Raw genomic sequence first — 22,380 nt, 5'->3', positions numbered from 1 at the left:
TGCACTGTGCTAAACTCTGTGAGAAAATACAAATGAATACAATAACCCTGGATTCAAAAAACTTAGAAACCAACACTTCCACTGTATTATGACAGCCTTCTAAACATTTTAAACAGTTAAAACTAATTTTGCCTAGTTTTTCACACGCCCCTCTATAGGCAAGAAGAAGAAACCAGGCCCTTGGAGTCCTGGGGCTCTAGCTTGGAACTCACATAGCAAAGAATACAAATATTCCACTCCCTCCATAATACAGTCCTGCTAGATTTTTAATAGAAAAATGCCCCTCCCCCTTGATTTGAGTAAACTGACACTCAAGTAAGATGCACTTTGTAATTACTGTGACTGCACACATGCCTACAATGCCAGGCTAAAAATACCTCCACGTCTGAGAGTCACAGGCCTATAGGATACAGTCAGAGCTGAGCATACAAGGTCCCCAGCTGTGCCAAGACCATTACTCCGACAACCTGCCCACTGTGGAGGCAACACAGACATGCAGGTGCCCCTTGATGGGTTTTGTGGGGGGAGGTGAAGTAGAAAAGAATAGCTTTATTGCTTTGCTAGGCAAAGAGGACAAAGCAGGCTAATGCCCTCAAAACTGCATGTCCCTGCCCCTTGATGTTTCCTGCCAGTTGTTCTCTTTCCTGGAATGCTCCCTCTTTGTCCAGAAAACTCTTTTTGTCTTGCCAGATTCACTCAAGTATCACTTCTTCTAGGATGCTCTCCTGAACACCCAAAACAGAGTTAATTGTGCTGTCGTAGGTGTCCTTTGTTTATTTCATATGGTTCTATCATAGCACCTTATTCCCAAAGTATTACTTTTTCTCTGTTTACTCATCCTTTCTCACTAAGCCATGAGTTTCTTCTCAAGGTCATGAACCTCATTTTGTTTATATTTCTAATGTTCAACAGTGCCTGGCAAATGATGGCTGTCTCATAAATACCTGACAGATAAATGAACAAGTATCACTCTAAATGCTTCCCTATTATTCCTTATAGCAGTTATAACCACCTAACGCTATAGTTTATTTTTAAATTTTGTTTATTGTTTTTCTGTGGTTTATTCACTGATGGAATTCTAGTACACAGAACGTGCCTAAAACATAGTAAATACTCAATATTTACTGAATGAGTGAATAAAAGATAACTTAGCTGTCTGAAAACCATCCTGCTCAGATTATTCAACATAAAATACAGCTTTGCATGTATTTTTTTCAAAAAAAAAGAAAGAAATGCAAGTATACTTGATAATGGCAGTAAATAACAATTTTTTTAAACTTCTAAGAAATAGAAATAATACGGTTTATTAATATTAAAATTCTAAATGGTCATGGGTAAGTTTACGGTTTTCCCATTTTTTTAGTATGACATTGAAAAACATTAGCTTTTAAGAACAGCATACAAGTTCTTACCCATCCTTGGTTTGATCGGCTACTCCTGCCAAGAGCTGCACAATCTTCGGATTGCTATTTGGATCATTATACAGTCCAAGATAGCGCTGGACAAAGTCTTCCGGGGTCATGTAATGTTCTCCATCAACCTCAGTACTGGCATACTAAAAAGTAAATAATGTATACTTAATATTAAAATTGTTCAGTATCTTTTTGTACCCAACAAAAGTTTTCTGAAAAAGTAAATTAAACGCCAGTATCATAATCAAGGTAACAATAAATGCAGAAGTTTTCTCTGGATAGTCCAAAAACAGACACCCAGAGCCTGAGTTCAGAACATTAGCAAAGTATCGATACACGCTACAATATGGATGAACCTTGAAAACACTTTAACTTAAAAGAAACCACACAAAAGACCACATAACACATGACCTCATTTATATGAACTGTCCATAACAGGCAAATTCATAGCATCAGAAAAGTACAGGAGTAGTTGCCAGGAACCGGAAGGAGGGGGGAATGGAGTTAACCATTTTACGTAGGGGGAGTTTCTTTGGGGGTGATAAAAATGCTCTGGAATTAGACAGTGGTGATAGTCACACAACACTGTAAATAAACCAAAAAAGAAACCACCGACTTGGACACTTTAAAATGGTGAATTTTATGGCGTATATGTGTGTGTATATATGTATATATATACATGAAGAAATATGAGAAAGATAAAGAAAGGTGAAAGGGCAACCAAGGTAAAAAGCCTCAAAGCCTCTGGAGGCTTCCTGATGGCAAGAGATGGGGGTGGAGACACACCTGCCAAACCGTAAAAGGGAAATGAACAACAACAACATAACAAACAAGCCCTTCCAACACAGGTATTCCTTCTAAGTACCAGGAGCTGGAAAAAGGAAACAAAAAAATTCTGCCTTTTATGTCAATAATTTTAGAGAATAAAATAATAATAATACCTGCTTCTTAAATAAACACCTCAATATATAGTAAGGGTTTTATGTACTGTGGTAAAGAAAGCTCAGCACCAAAGAATTGATGCTTTTGAACTGTGGTGTTGGAGAAGACTCTTGAGAGTCCCTCGGACTGCAAGGAGATCCAACCAGTCCATCCTAAAGGAGATCAGTCCTGAGTGTTCATTGCAAGGACTGATGTTAAAGCTGAAACTCCAATACTCTGGCCACCTGATGCGAAGAGCTGACTCACTGGAAAAGACCCTGATGCTGGGAAAGACTGAAGGCAGGAGGAGAAGGGGACGACAGAGGATGAGGTGGTTGGATGGCATCACCGACTTGATAGACATGAGTTTGAGTAAGCTCCAGGAGGTGGTGATGGACAGGGAAGTCTGGCGTGCTGCAGTCCACGGGGTCACCAAGAGTCAGACATGACTGAACTGAACTGACTGAACTGATGACCAAACATGAACAACCAAAGCCTTCCTCTATGGGTTGCAGTTGATTAACTTAGCTACTTCAGTCAACTATCAAAGTAGTAACATCAGAACATTTCCCAGAATTGAGAAATACAAGGGGCCACTAAGTGCCAAGCACAGTCGATTAAAACAAAACAAAAACCCACACCAGGGCTTGACTCATCATCATAAAATTATAGAACATCAGAATAAAGAGAAAATCTTAATTGTTTTCAGAGGGAAAAAATAGGTCATGTATAAACAATTATGAATCATGGGCCTCAATGTTTTCCAACAGAAACTTTGAAAGCTTGAAGACAATGCAGTAAGGCACTGAAAATTCAAAGAGAAATGATTTCTAACCAAGAATTCTAAACTGAGCCAAACTTTCAATCAACCGTAAGGGTGGGTTAAAAGTACTTTGGAATATCCGTATTCTCAATATGCTTTTCCTCCCTTTTATGTACCCTTTCTCAGGATATGGGATAATTTGCCCCATCAAAAAGACAGCATGAACCAAGTAATAGAAAGATGGAGGATCCAGGAAACCAGATGATCCAACCCAGTGAAGTGGCCAAGGGAAACCCCGGGACAACATTTGTGCTGCATGTCTCTGGACTGCCAGTCCTGGCTGGCAGAGAGAGGGCTCCAAGACAGCAAGCCACTAGGGAAACTGCAATGTCAGATTATTCGAGGCATTTGGCTTTGTGGAAAATAACCCTGGGAGGAGCCGAAATCTTTACACAAATGTCATCTTCTCAATGAGACTTACCCTTTATCACCCTATTTAGCATTGCCGCCCAGACTTGTATTTATATTCCCAATTCCCCTCTGGTGTTGTGCTTTCCCCCTTGGCACCTACCACACTATGTATTTTACTTATCATGTTTGTTGTCTATCTCGCAAGTGGCATGTAAATATCACAAAAGAAGGAATTTTTGCCTAGTATGTTCACTGATGTATCCCAAGCACCAAGAATAATAGCTGATACACGGCAGGCACTCAGTAAATATTTGCTAAGGGATCAGTAACAGGTACACAGATCACTAAATAAACAAAAAGTTAAGCAATTTTTAACTCTATAAAAAAGTAAATTATGAATAAGTATTTTTGTCATATAAAAATAGAAAACATTATATGATCTGGCAGAAAATAAACAATTTAGAGTTATAATAAGGTAGATACCAAATATTAATTTAATGACTATTATAAATATACTGATAAGCATGGAGGGAGAGGAAGTAAAATACTTCAGCTGCTATAACAGAAAGTCAGTAGTGTCTAGAAGCAGCAGTACAAAGATATGAAGTATTTCTATACTTTATGAAAAGTAAAGTATAGAAATACTTCTATTCATGAAAAATGAATAGCTAGAAAAGTTACAAGAGGTTGCTTCTAGGAAAGACAAGGATCAAAAGATCAAAGGACTGTTGGTTTGCTTTCGGTTAAGCATTTCAAATGTCCTCATTTGGGAATCTGACTAAACCAAGCCATTAGCTCCTTCAATAAGGATAAAATTAAATTTTAAATTGTTTCCTTTGTGGTATTCTGAAAAATATCATTGAGGTTATCACAGCAAATGCTCTATCAGCCAACATAAGAATGTCCAAAGGTGGACACATTCTTACTAGCTGGTACTACCAAAAGCACCTAACTAGTATAACCCCAAAATAAAGTCATGTTCTCTCTACATGCTATAAAAGTCATACCTGAAAGGTTCCTGTGTTTACACCCTGGCTCTAAACTTATTCACTGTGAGTCCTTCAACAATGCCATTCTCCTCCCAGGCCTCTAGATATATATCACATATCTATAAAATGAAAACTAAATAATCTTTGACATTTCAAAATAGGCATGCAAACAGGATAAAGAAAAATTAAACTGTATGATGTTGAGTGGATTCTACTAATTCTAATCAATTGCTTCTTCTCCTCAAAATTCTTCAATGTATAACATAATCTGACACATTTACCAAGATATGAAAACCACCAAGGTAAAAGACAGGCAGGAGTGGAGAAAGGCACCATGTTGGCAAGACTACTGGGGCTGGAAAGAGGGATCAATACAAGGAAGTCTAAAAATAGAATGTAAGCAACTGATAAGTGAGCAATTAAGTAGAATGAGTGCCAAAGGTATGAGACACATACGATGGAAACCAAAAATAAATGATTCATTTTGAGGATAGATGGCAGGGAGTTGGAGAGAGGAAAAAGAAAATAATGTTCAGAACAGGCCTTGAAAGCAAAATTCAGTTTTAACTGCAAATCGAGAGAAAGGGTATTTCAGGCTTTAAAAAAAAACAAAACAGAAATTTAAAAAATGAATTTCTTTCTTTTTGGGGGGAGGCGGGTGTTGTCTGGAGACAGATAACAAAGAGAGGGTATATAAAGATCTGTAGAAGTGATACTGAAAAGGCAATTTGAGAGCAGATAGTGGAAGACTTAGAATGCTAAAACAAAGAGTTGGAACTTTATCCTATGGGCCATGGGATGCCATTGGAAATTCTGGGAAGTGAGAGACATGATCTGACATGTGCTTTCCTCAGCAGCAATGTGAAAGATGGGCAGGAGAAAAGACAAGCTGACTGGGGGCAGGGAGACCAAGCAGTGGCCACTGCAAAGATCCAGGGGAGAGAGACTGAGGCCTGCGCCCAAGTGGGAGTGAAAATGAAAAAGCAATGGGGATTCTCACCCATTGCTAGAGGCTTTTTGTTTTATTTGTGGTTTTAATACTGTCAATTCACAGCATTCAAAATAAGAATATACAATGAAAAAAGTTTTCCTCTCACCTCTTCCCATTCACTCAATTCCTCACTCGAGAGGCAATCAATTTCTCACACATGTTTCCAGAGATTTTTTTGTGCATAAGTCAATTTTATATATAGGAGATATATACATAGACACCAATATTCATGCATGCACGCTAAGTTGCTTCAGTTGGTCCAACTCTTCGCAACCCTATGGACTGTAGCCCATCAGGCTTCTCTGCCCATGGAGATTCTCCAGGCAAGAATACTGGAGTGGGTTGTCATGCCCTTCTCTAGGAGATCTTCCCAAACCACGGAATGAACCCACATTTTTTATGTCTCTTATATCTCCACCAGCACCACCTGAGAAGCCCCATATATGCCAATATATACATACAAATATGTATGATTATTCTTATCCTTGTCTTTTTAACACAAGTGACAACATACTATTCACACGGTTCTATCCATCTTGCTTTTTCACATTCAGTCCTTTAAAAAGGTGATTCAGCTATACAGCAAATACCAACACAATACTGTAAAGTAATTATCCTCCAATTAAAAAAATTAAACAAAAAAGTAATTTAGCAATATATAAATATACATACATATATATATATATATATAACTATCAGTCAGTTCAGTCGCTCAGTCGTGTCTGACTCTGCAACCCCATGGACTGTAGCACGCCAGGATTCCCTGTCCATCACCAACTCCAGGAGCTTACTCAAGCTCATGTCCATCAAATTGTGATGCCATCCAACCATCTCATCCTCTGTCATTCCCTTCTCCTCCTGCCTTCAATCTTTCCCAGGATCAGGGTCTTTTCCAGTGAGTCAGTTCTTCTCATCAGGTGGCCAAAGTATTGAGAGTTTCAGCTTCAGCATCAGTCCTTCCAATGAACATTCAGGACTGATTTCCTTTAGGATTTACTGGTTGGATCTCCTTGTAGTCCAAGGGACTCTCAAGAGTCTTCTCCATCAACACAGTTCAAAAGCATCAATTTGCGACCCCATGGATTATACACTCTATGGAATTCTCCAGGCCAGAATACTGGAGTGGGTAGCCTTTCCCTTCTCCAGGGGATCTTCCCAACCCAGGGACTGAACCCAGGTCACCTGCATTGCAGGTAGATTCTTTACCATCTGAGCCACAAGGGAAGCCCATAAAGAACCATAAAAATGCTCATATTCATTAACAAAGATTCCTGGGCCAATTTCTATGAGAAATTTAAAATAATTAAGAACTAAATATAAAACAAGTAAATATAAGAGATGGGTTATGGTGATCTTTGTTCTCTCACTTCCCAATTGAGTTGCTTTCTTTAATTAGCAGATATTAATTTTCAAAAGGAACAATATGAAAACATTTCAGTTAGTATTGACAAAATAAAGCAAGTAAGTGTCCATTTGATATTTTTAAACTATGGTGTTGGAGAAGACTCTTGAGATTCCCTTGGACTGCAAGGAGATCCAACCAGTCCATCCTCGAGGAAATCAGTCCTGGGTGTTCATTGGAAGGACTGATGCTGAAGCTGAAACTCCAATACTTTGGCCACCTGATGTGAAGAGCTGACTCATTTGAAAAGACCCTGAAGCTGGGAAAGATTGGAGGCAGGAGGAAAAGGGGATGACAGAGGATGAGATGGTTGGATGGCATCATTGACTCAATGCACATGAGTTTGAGTAAACTCCAGGAGATGGTGATGGACAGGGAGGCTTAGCATGCTGCAGTCCATGGGGTCACAAAGAGTCAGATACAACTGAGTGACTGAACTGAACTGACTGAAGTGTCCATTTCTTTTTGTCACAAAGTTGTCTGATATCTAATACCTGAATCTTATTCCCAACTATCACCACTATATACACAGATTACATACACACAGAAATACCAACATTCTTAACTTTAAAACTATCAGGAAATGGAGCAGCCTTAGCACAAACCACCAAGGACACAGTAGCCAGCAAGGAAATCAATTGCTTTTGTTGACATGTACTTGGAACAGGCTTTGCCAATAACTGGGGTTATAAATGATGCCAGAGAATCACTTACCCTGAGGTATTTTGCTAGAGTTTTTCCCAACTCTCCTAGTCTATTTTAACTGAAAGATAAAGTGCATAGCTCAGAGGAAAAAAACACAAGTCTTCTCAGCCACAAGGAGTCAGTACTTGACTTCTGCAGGAGACAGTTAACTAATTAACTCATTAAATTAGAGACAATTACTTGGCAATGTCACTGAGCCTGCTGCCTGAACAGACAAAACAGAAGAGGGAATTTAGATCTGAAACTAGAATCTACCCACAGTCAGCCAAAAGGCTAGAACATTTCCTTAACAAAGAAAAGCAGGTACCTCAAAAATGGGTGATACATTTAAACTAAAAATATTTTTTTAAAATAAGAATGACCTATTTATTTAAAATAACTTCATTACTTTTAATGCTGATTTTAATTGACTGGATAATAATAACGCTTACTGCTGCTGCTGCTGCTGCTAAGTCGCTTCAGTCGTGTCCAAAGCTTAAACAAACAAAAAAAGGAAACATGGCCTAAAGTAACACAGCTAGAAACAAGAAAAGGTTAAGTGGGCTTACTAAGACTTTTTCTGCTAACCAAAATGACTTGCATGTTTATACAAAAAATGAAAAAAAGCAATTTAAGACAAACTTTTGGATCTCCTAGGCTTACACTTATGCTAAAAAATTAATATATTAATTTAGTTGCACAATATTGTTTCTATTTTGTTCCTATCATTTCAAAGACTGAACTAAAATGACTTGAAATGAAATTAGCCAAATATTATATCCATACTCCAAATAACTTTAGAGTTAATCATTTGCCATTTCAAAGATGTTTCTTAAGCAGTCATAAATCCTTCTTGGGCAAGAAGTCAAGGACTCATAAAAGACATAGACAAGAAGTAGCTGACAGTATCAGGAAAAAAATAGGTGGTCTATTTTCTCAATTAAACTTTTTTAAAACCTAACTGAAGTGTTTTAATGTAAAAGTGCCCATAGTTTTGGCATTTCCAGAAATACTTTGAGTATAGTTCATATGTGTTTGAAAAAGCCTTGACATTCTGAAGCATGAGAAAGAAAATGGATGTTAATGAAAGATTAGAATCTTTATATATTTAATCAAAATCATTGCTGATAAAAGACAGTATGGTTTCGTACACAGATTTATGTTATACTTTCACTGAACTACCTTGAGCTTCAAAAGAGACGATCATATTACCCAGAAATGTTCTATCAAGCCAACAGATCAACACATCAAGACCTCACATGACTGTAGTTAACTGGATACTAATAACTCCTTTGCAATTTTACCAAATATAACCTTAAGTAAGCTTTAGAATGTATGCAACCAACATCACAGGTTAATTATAAAGCAGACTTTACAAAGAGTTTACACACTACATTTCCACTGAATAAGGGAAGAAAAAAAAAGGTTAACTTAAAATTTAAGAACATGAATGAGTAAATAGGCCCAAATAGTTTTAACAAGAACATGAATGAGTAAATAGGCCCAAATAGTTCTAATGATATAAATTAGCTGTTTAAATGGTGTAAGTTTAAAAACAGACGTTTTTGATTTTTATATTTCTAAAAGATTTTCTAGAAATTATAAAGGAAAGTTCTGATACTCTGTGACTAGAAAGTTGGTTGCTTTTTAAAAATTATACACTGTGTCAAGATCAAGGATTTTCTTTTTCAGTACGCCCACCAAAACCAACGTAATATATCTAGAAGGACTTCTTATTAAGCCAAAAATCTGCTTAAATCTTTCAGGTTATTTTGCATTCATTTTAAAACATTTACCAAGTACCAACTTTGTGCTGGGCACTAGGCCTAGCACTAGGGATGCAGACTCAAGAAAACATAGTTCCTGCCCTCAAGTCACTCAGAGACCATGGCATGATGGACACTGAAACTAAGGTCAGAAAAGAGGTTCTAATCTCCTGTGCTGTTAAATAGTAGAGATTTCTGGAGCAAACACACACTTCTCAGAGTCTCTTTAATGAGAAATTACAGAAAGGTAGATCTTTTTTAAGGGAATAAAGAGATCTTGAACATCAAAGTACTTGAAAATTGTAAAGCTAATGCAGATTGACATAGTTATTCTAAAATGCTTAGAAACACAAAAAAGCAGCAGATCCCAGTTTCCTCCTTGCATACTGAATTTTTCTGCTTCTGCTCAAACATAAATGAGTTACTAACTCTTCACCCTTATTCTAACCAAGGTTTCCTTGGGGTTGGCTCCTACTATTCTTGGGTTTATCAGAAAATCAGTCCTGACTGGTCTAGGCAGCTTCATCTCTGCTTATCCAACATGTGGCTGGCTGTAACATGAGTCAAAACAAACTGTTCCTCCCTGACTTTGTTCCAATTGAGATAAACTGACATTTTCAGATTGCAACATCCTTGCGATTTCTAACTCTCAAAGGGCAATGTCACAAAATTTGGTAACTACAAATATCACACAGAGCATTTCCTACACAGAAAAAAGAAATTACATGAGCAAAGGAAGAGAAAGACTTCTACCATGGCAAGAGCTGAGCACACGAAGCTAATCTTGTTGTCCTTCACCATTACTGGTCTTACTCCTAATGCAAGCCAAATTTAGTCCGGAATGCATGCCCTTTCACTACTCAAGCACTCTATGTAACAAGCAAAGACCACAACAGATCCAACAACACAAATTCAGTTACAATAGTGCAATGCGGAATTCAATAGCAGAAATAATATTTTAATGAGAAAAAGTGATTAATACATATAGCCTCATTGATTTTAGCAACTCTATGAAGCCACATTAATTTTTAAAACTGATTTTAATGAGTGACACAAAATTTTTCTGGTATTTACTATAATCTACACATGCATTTGAGGAGCCTGGTGGGCTACAGTCCATGGGGTCGCAAAAAGTCGGACACGACTGAGCGACTTCACTTTCACTTTTCACTTTCATGCATTGGAGAAGGAAATGGCAACCCACTCCAGCATTCTTTTTTTATTATTTTTTTTTAACTTTTTTTTTTTATTTTTATTTTTACTTTATTTTACTTTACAATACTGTATTGGTTTTGCCATACATTGACATGAATCCACCACGGGTGTACATGCGTTCCCCAACATGAACCCCCCTCCCACCTCCCTCCCCACAACATCTCTCTGGGTCATCACCGTGACCCGCCCCAAGCATGCTGTATCCTGCATCGGACACAGACTGGCGATTCGATTCTTACATGATAGTATACATGTTACAATGCCATTCTCCCAAATCATCCCACCCTCTCCCTCTCCCTCTGAGTCCAAAAGTCCGTTATACACATCTGTGTCTTTTTTGCTGTCTAGCATACAGGGTCGTCATTGCCATCTTTCTAAATTCCATATATATGTGTTAGTATACTGTATTGGTGTTTTTCTTTCTGGCTTACTTCACTCTGTATAATCGGCCCCAGTTTCATCCATCTCATCAGAACTGATTCAAATGTATTCTTTTTAACACTCCAGCATTCTTGCCTGGAGAATCCCAGGGACGGTGGAGCCTGGTGGGCTGCCGTCTATGGGGTCGCACAGTCAGATACAACTGATGCGACTTAGCAGCAGCAGCAGCAGCACACATGCATCTTTTAGGAAAAGGCAGTTTTATACATCTAATTAGCATTTTCAGTTGCATATTTCACTTACACTGGAAACAAAATCTATTTAATATTCCAAAAAGAATTCTCCAGAAACCTGCCTTCCTCAGACTGTTTCATGAAATACTATCTTCTTTTTGTGTTAATATGTGTATTTTTACATCAAGGCCTACTGTCAGCTACCATGCAATGTCTAACACAGTGAGGAGGTGCAAGACTCCAGTTAATCACTGAAATTAACAGAAGTTACCATAATAAGCTAAGTCTTTTAAAACAATTTAACCCCTAAAAATGGCCAAAAACCTTGGAAATAACGACCCCAGAGAATTCAGTAACTGGAACTAGAATGTTTCATAGCAGATTAAGTTGAATAATTTGCATTGTTCTTAAAAACACTTCAATTTCTTGGTCTAAGTAACCATGGGAACATTCAAGGGGCATATATATTTACAAGCCTGGACAAATCATGTGTTTGATAATCAAAGTGTAGCTCCTAGGTGTATCAAATGCTTTACTGTCGGTAAGCCTTGATTACATAGCAAGATTTTTGCCATAAGGAAAAAAGGCCTTTTATCCTGGCAAGGAGCAGTGACGACAGATCAACAAAATGCAATGTAGGAACCTGGCTTGGATCCTGATTGTAATAAAATAGCTTAAAAAAAAAAAAGAAACAAGCATGGAAACTGCAACTCTGAATTGAAATTCATTTGTTAAGGAAAAATTTTAGGTACAAGAAAGCATTGTGGTTGGTTTGGTTTGTTTTTCAGAGTCATCATCTTTTAGAGAGAGACACTGAAGTATTTATGGATGCAGTGATAAGATGTCTGAGAATTGCTTCAAAATAATCCCCTGCAGCTGCAATATAAATGAAGCAAAATTAACCATGATAGTCGAAGATTAGTGATGGTAGATGGCAATTCATTATGCTATTTTCTTTAAATTCATATATGTTTGAAATTTTTCATAATAAAAAAGGCTACCCCAAAAATGAGATGATTCTATATGTACTACCATACCTGCATTGCCATACAATGTTAAGTAAATAAGGCAAGTTGTATTAACACACATAAAGCAAGTCTCTTCCATTTACTATATTACCTTGAGCAGGTTGCTTAACCGTTCTGGGGCTCAGTTTTCTCATCTATAAAATGGGAATATTAATGGCATCTACCTTATAGAGCTGTCCTGAGGATTACATACAGTGATTTGTATAAAAAGCTTAAAATAGTCCCTACAACGTAACAGTTAACAAACAATAGTACAGTTCTAGAAGCCATGGCTCTGGTTTCAGTGAGCCATGTTTCAGAAATTTCAGCAGTGCTAAGTAAGAGAGAGCTGAACAGAACAGGGAGATGATTTTTCACAAACTACAAACAAAGAATGAATTATAATCTCTCTCTCAGGTCTGCGTCTTGGTGTTCCTTGGTTGGACTACTATTCCTTCTCTGGTTAAGACAGAGCAACAGAAGGTTTAAATGAAAACACTGCACATACTTCCGCAGTCTCCCAGTTTTTAATCATGGCTCTACCCCTTCTCGGGATCTATACGCTTGAGAGAGAAATTATCTTTTGTGGAGATATTTCTGAATATGGGGATTTGTGAAGATCTTCAGATGTATATCTCAAGAATGTAATTAATAACTAACTGATTACATGTACATAATCATAAATACGTATTAGCATCCTTAGTCACTTTCTAGGTCCAGCATAGTGACCTGGGGAACACAAGAGACTGAGATCCTTTTCAGGAAAGAAAAGTCCTCAGCTCAGAAGAATAGGAAAGAGACAAAGAACTAAGTTTTACCAGGTTCTCTGAGTGCCAGGCACTACTTACACATTATCTTATCTTTGTAATATTCCTATATGATAGATGCAGTTATCCTTTCTTAGACAGATGAGAAGACAGACTCCCACAGAAATGTAAACACCTAAGGTGACTCAGCAAAAGGGATCAAAGGGGATTCAGATTCTGGTTAGATTACAAAGCCCATGTAAGGTTCTGGCGACATTCTGTTGCCTCCTGGATGAAAAGGAGTCAACCAAGGCCCAGATCAAGATATCCTAAGAATGCTATGGACAGGAGGAAATTAAATCGGAACAATCACAGTCTACTCAAGGTAGAGTAGAAAATCCATGAGAAAGCACAGAAATATATGCGAAAGCTTACATTTCAATATGATCTATCTTTAAGTACAATCGATTTAACATATAAACTGAATCATTCAACTTTCAAGGTGAAAGACCTCCGACAGGTCCCACAATATTTTTTAGAAAAGAATCCAAACTCTTCTTCATGGCCTATAAACAAGGTCCTGCTTGGTGTGGTTCCTTCAGCCTCATCTCTTACTGGCCATGCACCCCCTCACTCACTGAGGCTTCAGGAGCACTGGCCTCATTTTTGTTTGTTGAACATACCAAATCCTATCCACATCCAGGCCTTTGCACATGTGGAATTCTCTCTACTTACCTTTCAGTTCTCAGCCCTGATATCACTTCCTTAGGGGCCTGGCCATCATCTTGAAAAACGATCACCTTTTCCATCATTCTACTTATTGGAATTGTCACAATCCTGTGGTTAATATTTGTTTTTTAATGTGTGGTCTTTGTTACTGTCTGTCTCACCCCTACCTAGAATGTGAGGTCATACCCATACCTTCATTAAACAGCTCTGTCGTACCTACAAACCTCGCACAGTGCCTAGCCTATTAGGTAATTAAAAATGTATTGACTGGCAGTAGGACAATGCTGGAGTGGGTTGCCATTTCCTTCTCCAGATAGTAGGACATAGATAGCATTTAATAACTCTAATGTTTTAATCTTAATTATTCTTTCATCTGTCTAGTTGATTCAAGGATAAAGTCTTCACTATGTTGCTCAGTTCAGTTCAGTTGCTCAGTCATGTCCGACTCTTTGCGACCCCATGAATTGCAGCACGCCAGGCCTCTATGTTGCTAGCATGCCCTTAATGCCTAATACTTTTTTAAAAATAAGAACTCTATATAGTTTATGGCAAATACTTTATAAACCAAAGATAAAGGCTATTATCTGCAATTCCTATAGCCTGAAAAACTGGTGAAAACCTTTAATCAGGATGGCTAAGAAAACCATAGATCCCTTTCTGTGTGTCTCTTACTGGTTTCTTCAACTCAATTCATGCTGGGAAGTCTCTTTTAACTTCATGTTCTGATGGCTCAGACGGTAAAGTGTCTGCATACAATGCAGGAGACCTGGGTTCAATCCCTGGGTTGGGAAGATCTCCTGGAGAAGGAAATGGCAATCCACTCCAGTATTCTTGCCTGGAAAATCCCATGGACAGAGAAGCCTGGTAGGCTACAGTCCACAGGGTCGCAAAGAGTTGGACACGACTGAGCAACTTCACTTCTGAATTACCACGGAGAAGGCAATGGCAACCCACTCCAGTATTCTTGCCTGGAAAAGCCCATGGGTGGAGGAGCCTGGTAGGCTGCAGTCCATGGGGTCGCTAAGAGTCGGACATGACTGAGCGACTTCACTTTCACTTTTCACTTTCATGCACTGGAGAAGGAAATGGCAACCCACTCCAGCGTTCTTGCCTGGAGAATCCCAGAGATGAGGAAGCCTGGTGGGCTGCCATCTATGAGGTTGCACAGAGTCGGACACGACTGAAGTGACTTGGCAGCAGCAGCTGAATTACTAAGTTCTTACTTTTAAATTATGCACTTGCTCAAAATTTAACACATATACATTGAGATTTTGTTTTTATTTCCCCTGAATTCTTACCTCAACCAAGTTAACATTATCTATCCTTCCATATATACACGTGTCTTTCCTTATTTATAAAGAAAAAAAAAGTGTTAGTCGCTCAGTTGTGTCCCACCCTTTGTGACCCCATGAAGTACAGCATGACAGGTTCCTCTGTCCTTGGAATTCTCTAGGCAAGAATACTGAAGTGGGTAACCATTCTCTTCTCCAGGGGATCATCCTGATTGAACCTGGGTCTTCTGACTGCAGGCAGATTCTTTACCATCTGAGCCACCAAGAAAGTCCCAAGAATACTGGAGTGGGTAGCCATTCCCTTCTCCAGGAGATCTTCCTGATCCAGGGGTCAAACCTGTGTCTCCCACACTGCAGGCAGACTCATTTATAGTACATTTGAAATCCCTCTAAATCAGCTGGAGTAAGTCTAACTCATTCTTTTTAGTATCTGCTTAATTTTCCATCGTTGTTGTTTCATAATTTTTCTACCACTGCCCTTTGATAGCATTTATTTTGTGCCCCCAACTTTTTTTTTTTTTTGTTTTTGAGGAACTGAGTGCTGCCACTAACCATCTTGTACATATATATTCTTATAAGTATTTTTATTTCTCTGGGATAAATATCCCCAAAATAGGATTGTTTCTTTAAATGGTTATCTTTTTATTTTAAACCATTGCCAATTGCTTTGCAAAGAGTCTTTGTTTCCACAAATGTACTATGAGAGCACCATTTTTCTCCACATTTGGCCTCAGTAGATGTTATCATCTTTCAATACCTGATTCTCTTATTATAACTATAATATTGTGATACACTTCCTACACTTTGGAAAACATAGCCCTAACTCATATTTCAACAAAATAGAAGAGTCTCCTGCTATAAGCTAACTCCCTTTTCAGCTGCAGGTTATTGCCAAAAGTAAATAACTACATAATATGTAAAAAAAAATATTTATTGAATAAAGGACATTTCTTTCAATTAAAAATTTATGTTATCATAAAAACCCTAAAGAAGAATCACTGTTTTCTTTACATTAGCAGCAGCATCTTCTACTTATTTTCTAATGTAAAATAAACACAAAAAAATGGATTTTCATAATTTGATATGGGATACGATCTTCTAGTTACACTGGTGATAAGAAAAAAGCATAAAAATAGTATTTGATTTCTACATTGCCACACATTTTGGGTCTAGCATATCTTATGCTACAGTCTCAACATGTATTGCCTTTATCATAGAACACATTGGTAAATGAGCAACAGAAAAATCTACCAATTTAAAAAGAAAAAAAAGAGATCTTCAAAAATCTTAAAACAGTTTTTTTGTTTTTCGGCAGCACTGTACGGCCTGCAGGATCTTAACTCCCCCAACCAGGGAACGAACACAGGGCCACAGCAGTGAAAGAGCCAAATCCTAACAATCACTGGACCACCAGGGAAGTCCCTTAAAACTGCTTTTTGATCAACCTACTTTGCCACAAAACACAGACCAAACCAGATTAACTCTTCATTTTTAAATTTGCCAGGTGTATAACAGCCAGCCTATGACATCCCTGTTGTCCTTACCTCACCTTCCTCTTCACTGCCTCCATTGTGTCCTTTTGCTACCATATACCTCTGATGGAGCAGATTTGGGTCAATGATAGCGTATGGCTGAGAGAGGTAAAAGAGGACATAAATCCAGAATTGACAATTTCAAGGGTACTAACAGTAAAATATTAGCTTGACAGCTGTTTGTAAAATTACAGCAGTCTAATACATAAGAATTCATTTGCTGTGCTCCAATTTTATGTACTTGGGGGAGGGGGCAGGAAAAAGAATCCTAGTGAATACTATTGTTCTTCTCTTTTAATTAATAGAAAACACGGCTTATCAAAATTTGAGAAATGATGAACATTAAAAAAACCTATTTCTCTATACTCAGAATCAAAATGCTCACTTACTCATCAACTTGCATCTAAATAGACTTGCACATAAAATGGAGTGTCATTAAACAGGTATAATATCACTTTCAAACAGGAGTATTTTGCTGTTTACAAATGACTGTGAGCCACATCAGCTAGCTGTGAATTTAGACAGTCAATGCCATAGATCTAAATTTTCCAGAATTTTTCAATAGCATTCTAAAATTCAAAATTATATCTTCTCTGTAGTCTTTAATTAGCTCAAACGACCCTGAATTCAAGACCCCTCAAATCCTACCAAAACAAAATTATATTAATAACAGAAAAATCTAGATTTCACTCTCTGACTAGACCCTTTTCTGTGACACTCTAAACTCCCATGAGGCCATTCTCCTTCACTTCCACTCCTCCTCCTTCCATTTCAATTGATAATATCACTTATAAATCAGTCCTTTATTCCCTGTCTTGTTTATTTTATAATTAATCCTCCTAATCCAAGGTTTCATCTACCACCTATACAAAACTTGTATCTGACTTCAACTTATTGGGACACATTTATTTAGCAACCAAACTTTAACAATGCCCTCACCCAACTCCTAAAATAGATGCCTTATGAATTAACATCTATCATAAAAATGCTAGATTTACTACTCTTTCCTTTTCTCTCATATTTAATACCACATTCAATTGATTTCATCCCTTCCAAAGTCCCTGGCATCGTCCTTCCATTCCATTTCCCCAGCCATCAGCCACTGCAGGTCATTATCTCCCACATGAATTATTTCAATGGCCTCTTAACAGATCTCTCTACCTACTTTCAACCTCTCCGCACTTTACCCAACATACACAAAGAGCTGCCAGAATTTACCCACTTCAATTTGCCCACTGAGAAACCCAGAGTGCCTTCCTACTGTTTCAAATCCGAAGGCCTTGGCCAAATGTTCTAGATAGTCACAGTGGAAAGGTATTATATTTCATCACCTAACAAACCAGTTTTTTTTTTGCTTTAATTTCTTAACAAACACAGTTGCGGTTAGACTTTTACATGCCTCTAGCTTTTAGCAGCAGCAGCTTTCAAAACTCATTCCAGTTCAAGAACCCACAAGTGGTATCATGTAAGGGTTAAGAATATGGATTCTAGAGTTTGACTAGAATCCAGGGTCCACCATTTATGAGCTAAGTGACATTAACTAACTCATTCAAATTCATCTATTTAACAGGAGGGGTTTCCCAGGTGGCTCAGTGGTAAAGAATCTGTCTGGCAATGCAGGAGAATCAAGAGATAAAGGTATGATCCCTGAGTTGGGAAAATCCCCAGCAGAAGGAAATGGCAACCCACTCCAGTATTCCTGCCTAGAAAAATCTCATGGACAGAGGAGCTTGGTGGGCTACAGTCAATGGGGTCATAGAGTCAGACACAACTTAGCGACTGAGCATGATTTAACAGGGACAATAATGCTATTTCCTAAGGTTGTTAAAGAATCCGCCTGCAATGCTGGAGACCCAGGTTCAACCCCTGGATTAGGAAAATCCCTTGGAGATGGAAATGGCAACCCACTGCAGTATTCTTGCCTGGAGAATCCAATGGACAAAGGAGCCTGGTGGGCTACAGTCCATGGGGTCACAAAGAGTCAGACATGACTGAGTGACTAAGCATGCAGAAAAGTTGTTATGAAAATTAATAAGATATCCTTATCTGAAACATTGTAAATTAACTATACGTCAGTTTAAAAAGAAAAAAAATTAATATAATACCCCAAAAGACTAGGCCAATGTTCAGCATACTTCAGAATGATCAGTAAATAATAGCCATTGTTATTATTATTACATGACCACAAGAATCTAGACAAATCAATTTGACTATCATACCAGAGGTCACATATTTCCCTTCATTGTTCTTGACTCCCTCAACCACAAGTTGTGGTATATGGGACAGGTCTCAAAGAGGGACTAGTCATGTTTACCTGTCCATTCAAGTCTTGACTCAATTCTCCCCTTTAATTATTCAACATGTTACTGTCTACTAAACTAAAGACAAGTACATACATGACACACAGTAAATAATTGTCAGTGACTATTTCGATAAATATGTTTAAGTTGCTAAAGAAATGCATAGTTAGTATGTATTTTTGCCTGCTATTGTTTCTAAAATATTAAAAAACCATATGCATCTAAAACAAAACTGTTTCTAAATAATGCCCTATAGCTTCAAGTAACTATAGTTTGAAGTATTTAAGATATAAATTTGAAATCTATGTTACTTGCTAATAGCCCTCAAACTGATTCAACTAACTATATTCTATATCAAGCTGTTTCAGTTACCAGAAGGTAGTATCTATGTTCTGCCCCTTATCAATAACTCTTGGGTCAATGCTTTACCATTACTGCTAAACATGTAGTTAATGAATCCCACAAATTTTCAGTATAAAAAGTAAGGGTATCATCAAAATAACGTGTAAAAAGATAAAATTTGAAAGTTTTCAAAAAGCTAGGCATCGTCCCAGCCCTCTCCTCTCCAAAATCAAATCCATACAGAATGACAGATTTTTTTTCCACAAGATTTTTAAAGCTGAAAGGACTTCAATTCCCATTTCCTTATAGCCCATTGAGAAATACATGAGAAGAGGAAAGCCAGATAATTAGCTCACAGGTAAAACCACAGGATAGGGGCAGGACTGGCAATTGAACCCAGTGTTGCCAACACCTGGTCAGTACTCTGTTCATTAGTTCATGAAGCATTTCCACTCATTTTTCCTATGTCTACTTCATTTAGAAAACAAAATTAACTATATCACCTGAATTCCTCATGAAACAATTGAGCACATGGTGTGGTTAACACTGACATATTTTTGGTTATTTTCAAGAACACTTGTGAGAAATCAAGGTTTCAAACCACAAACAGAACATTTCTATTACAATTACTTTTGTTCTGGAAATGATGCTTCCCTTTACCAGAGTTTATAAAATTTAAGATTCTCATTTTCACTAATTGGTCATCTATGCAGCCTCCTCCCCAACAACAGCTTAAGCAATCTACATTTCTCAGATAAAAATGTCATCTGCACCAGGCTGATGCGCATGTTAGAATCTGTTCCTAATATAGAATCATAGACTTTTGGAGTTGGAAGGAACCTTGGAAGATCACCTCTCATTTTACAACACCCAGCAGGGACGTGCCCAAGGTCAAAGTTTCTATACAAGAACGGGTCCAGAATAGACCCGTTCTCAAAAATTCTCAAAAGAATTCAGAAAAATACAGTATTTGGTAGGTCACCTAAGCTTGTCTCCCTTTATATATACTTAAACACAATTTCCTGCATGCAGAACTTCTGAAATTAAGAAATAAAGCAAAACAAAAAACTAAGCCAATTTTTTAAAAGTCTACAGCCAAGTCACTGATCATAAAAATTTAGCAGAACTGAAGGTGGATTCTTGCAAGAATCACAGATAGTAACATTTTGTAACACAACCCCCAAAGCCCGTGGATATAATAAAAATAAATGGAGGCAGAAAAGACACACACAAATTAAGAATAACTATACTATTCTTATCTCTGTAACAAACTGCAAAGAGAGTAGCTTAGAAGCAGGAAAACTTTATAAACATAATTTTCAAAGAACAAAGAATTTTAATCATACCTATCAATTGCACAAGTGTGTCAATATATTTTGGTCACAATGCTTAAGGGAAGGTGCAATTTTTCTCCTTAGTGATTTTTTTTAATGTCTTAAGTCACTTAAAAAAAACAATAATTTGAGGGAAATCTTTTTATCAAATCTTAATAAGACTTATAATCTATATTATTTATTCTCATGTGCTGAAGGAAACATGAAAATACTGATAAAACATTCCTGAAAGCTAAGGCCTGAAAAGTACTAGACTTACACCTTCCCCCCACCCCAGCTCTACCAAGAAGAAGCACAGCACAGAAGCCATTACCTGTAGGAATATGTTTCTTAACTCCTGAGGATCACCTCGCTTGGTTGTCTGTAAGGAAAAAAAAAAAAAAAAAAAAAGCCAGTTAATGCTTCACTAGAGATCACATAATCTCTGCAGATTAGAGTTCACAGATGCTAACAATCAATGCTCTTATCTTTTACAAGTGCATTTAGTTGAAAACATATTAAAAGCACTAATACTGATAACAACTGTCAAATTGGAATTGTGCGATCACACGGTGGAAAGACAGGTGTGAAGAGCCTAAGAAACAGCAAATCTATCAGATAGATTTCCCCTGGGCTGGAAAGGAAAGGCCATGAGGATCAAGCCCTTACTTTACTCCACATCCACTCGCGACACAGTGAGCATCCACCCACCTTCAAACCAAGAGTCCAGCAAGAGTAGAAACAACAGCAAAGTTGGAACACCCAAATTAATCGCATGGCCTACTGGCCTTTCTTCCCGTGGAAAGCAATGCAGAATATAATTATCTCCACGCCTCTTTCCTTCTCCACCCAACCTAAAATAGTGAAAGCAGCTACAACGTTTCTAAATACTTTAGACATCCTGTCACCTGCAGCTCAAATGCCAACCGCTGCCCCTGGCTCCAGAGGTCCCCAAATACTCAATTACTCATCCCCTCCCCCACCACAATACACGGATGCCTTGGGTATCCCCGGCTTTCCATGCCACTTCCTCCCACTCCCTTTCTGATGCCCTCCAACTGCTGGCTCACAATCCCATGTACTTAGGGCAGGATACTCCTCCTCCTTCACCGACCAGTGGTCCTTACAAGCCCCTCCAACTCACAAGCCCTCCTCCTTCCCCTCCCCCCGCCGGGCATCCTCTCCCTCCGGTCCAAGCCCCGCACAGTTCTCCCTGGAGCCCCAGGACACGCCATCTAACAATCAGGCCAAAGAGTCAATGGGAAGAGGTGAGGGGCTGCAGGCAGGGTCCCTGGAATGTCTCTTATGAAATAAAGGCAGCAGCAGAGAGTTAGAGTCACCTTGACCGCCATGCTGTGCTCGGAAGCCGGGGACGAGCGAGTGAGCGAGCAGGGCCGAGCTGTCAGGGCGCGCGCGCGCCGCCTCCCCGGCCGCGCCCGCCCTCCCGCTCGCCGGCGCCGCGCGCGTCCCTATGCAAATGAGCCCGGGGCGGGCGGGGCGGCTTGAAGGGCCGCGTCCCGGCCAGAAGCGGCTGGTCCGCGGCGCGGAGGGAGGGGACCGGCCTCCCACGGGGACGACCTCGGTGCCAAGCCGTGGGATTCCGACGCGCCGCGTGGTTGCCAGCAGCTGAGTAGCTGCCAGGAAAGCCCCAGGTCTCTTAAGGCCTCTTGGAGGGTGTGGCTTTGGGCGCCGACTTCAGCCAAAGTCGTTTTCCCTTGAGACTTACAGGAACACTTGAGGCCTAGATTGAGCAGGATTTCGAAGGATCAAAGAACGTGTCTCAGTAATAACAACAATAATAATTGAATTGTTGACGAGAGGGAAATACTGACAATAAAACAGACTAGGACTCATTCATTCTGGGGCAAACCTAGGTAAACGTAACTTGAGAAATATGCCCTTAAATTGGCATGGGATGAATACACTTAATAGAGTGCCTCCTGAACTGTTA

The 22,380-nt window shown here is 38.7% G+C and overlaps 1 protein-coding gene across 2 annotated transcripts in view; it reads right to left on the bottom strand.

Annotated features, from left to right (window-relative positions):
* SLC25A12 (solute carrier family 25 member 12) overlaps positions 1–21,859 on the bottom strand; it is a 102,942-nt gene extending 81,083 nt beyond the window's left edge. The window contains exons 1-3 of one of the 2 annotated variants that reach the window (XM_052658947.1): positions 21,770–21,859; positions 20,764–20,811; positions 1,413–1,555 (exon numbers count right to left, since the gene is read on the bottom strand). In XM_052658947.1, the coding sequence (XP_052514907.1) occupies positions 1,413–1,555; positions 20,764–20,811; positions 21,770–21,781 (203 nt within the window). In that variant the 5' untranslated portion in view covers positions 21,782–21,859. Of the gene's footprint in view, positions 1–1,412; positions 1,556–20,763; positions 20,812–21,140; positions 21,258–21,769 lie in introns of those variants that run through there. The other variant, XM_052658946.1, reaches the window with a different exon arrangement.
* Positions 21,860–22,380: the final 521 nt, after the last annotated feature.

The sequence above is a fragment of the Budorcas taxicolor genome, chromosome 2 (assembly GCF_023091745.1).
Source record: "Budorcas taxicolor isolate Tak-1 chromosome 2, Takin1.1, whole genome shotgun sequence".
Taxonomy (NCBI): Eukaryota; Metazoa; Chordata; class Mammalia; order Artiodactyla; family Bovidae; genus Budorcas; species Budorcas taxicolor.
Note: the sequence above shows the minus strand (reverse complement) of the source record. Positions and strands in the feature narration are given on the sequence as shown.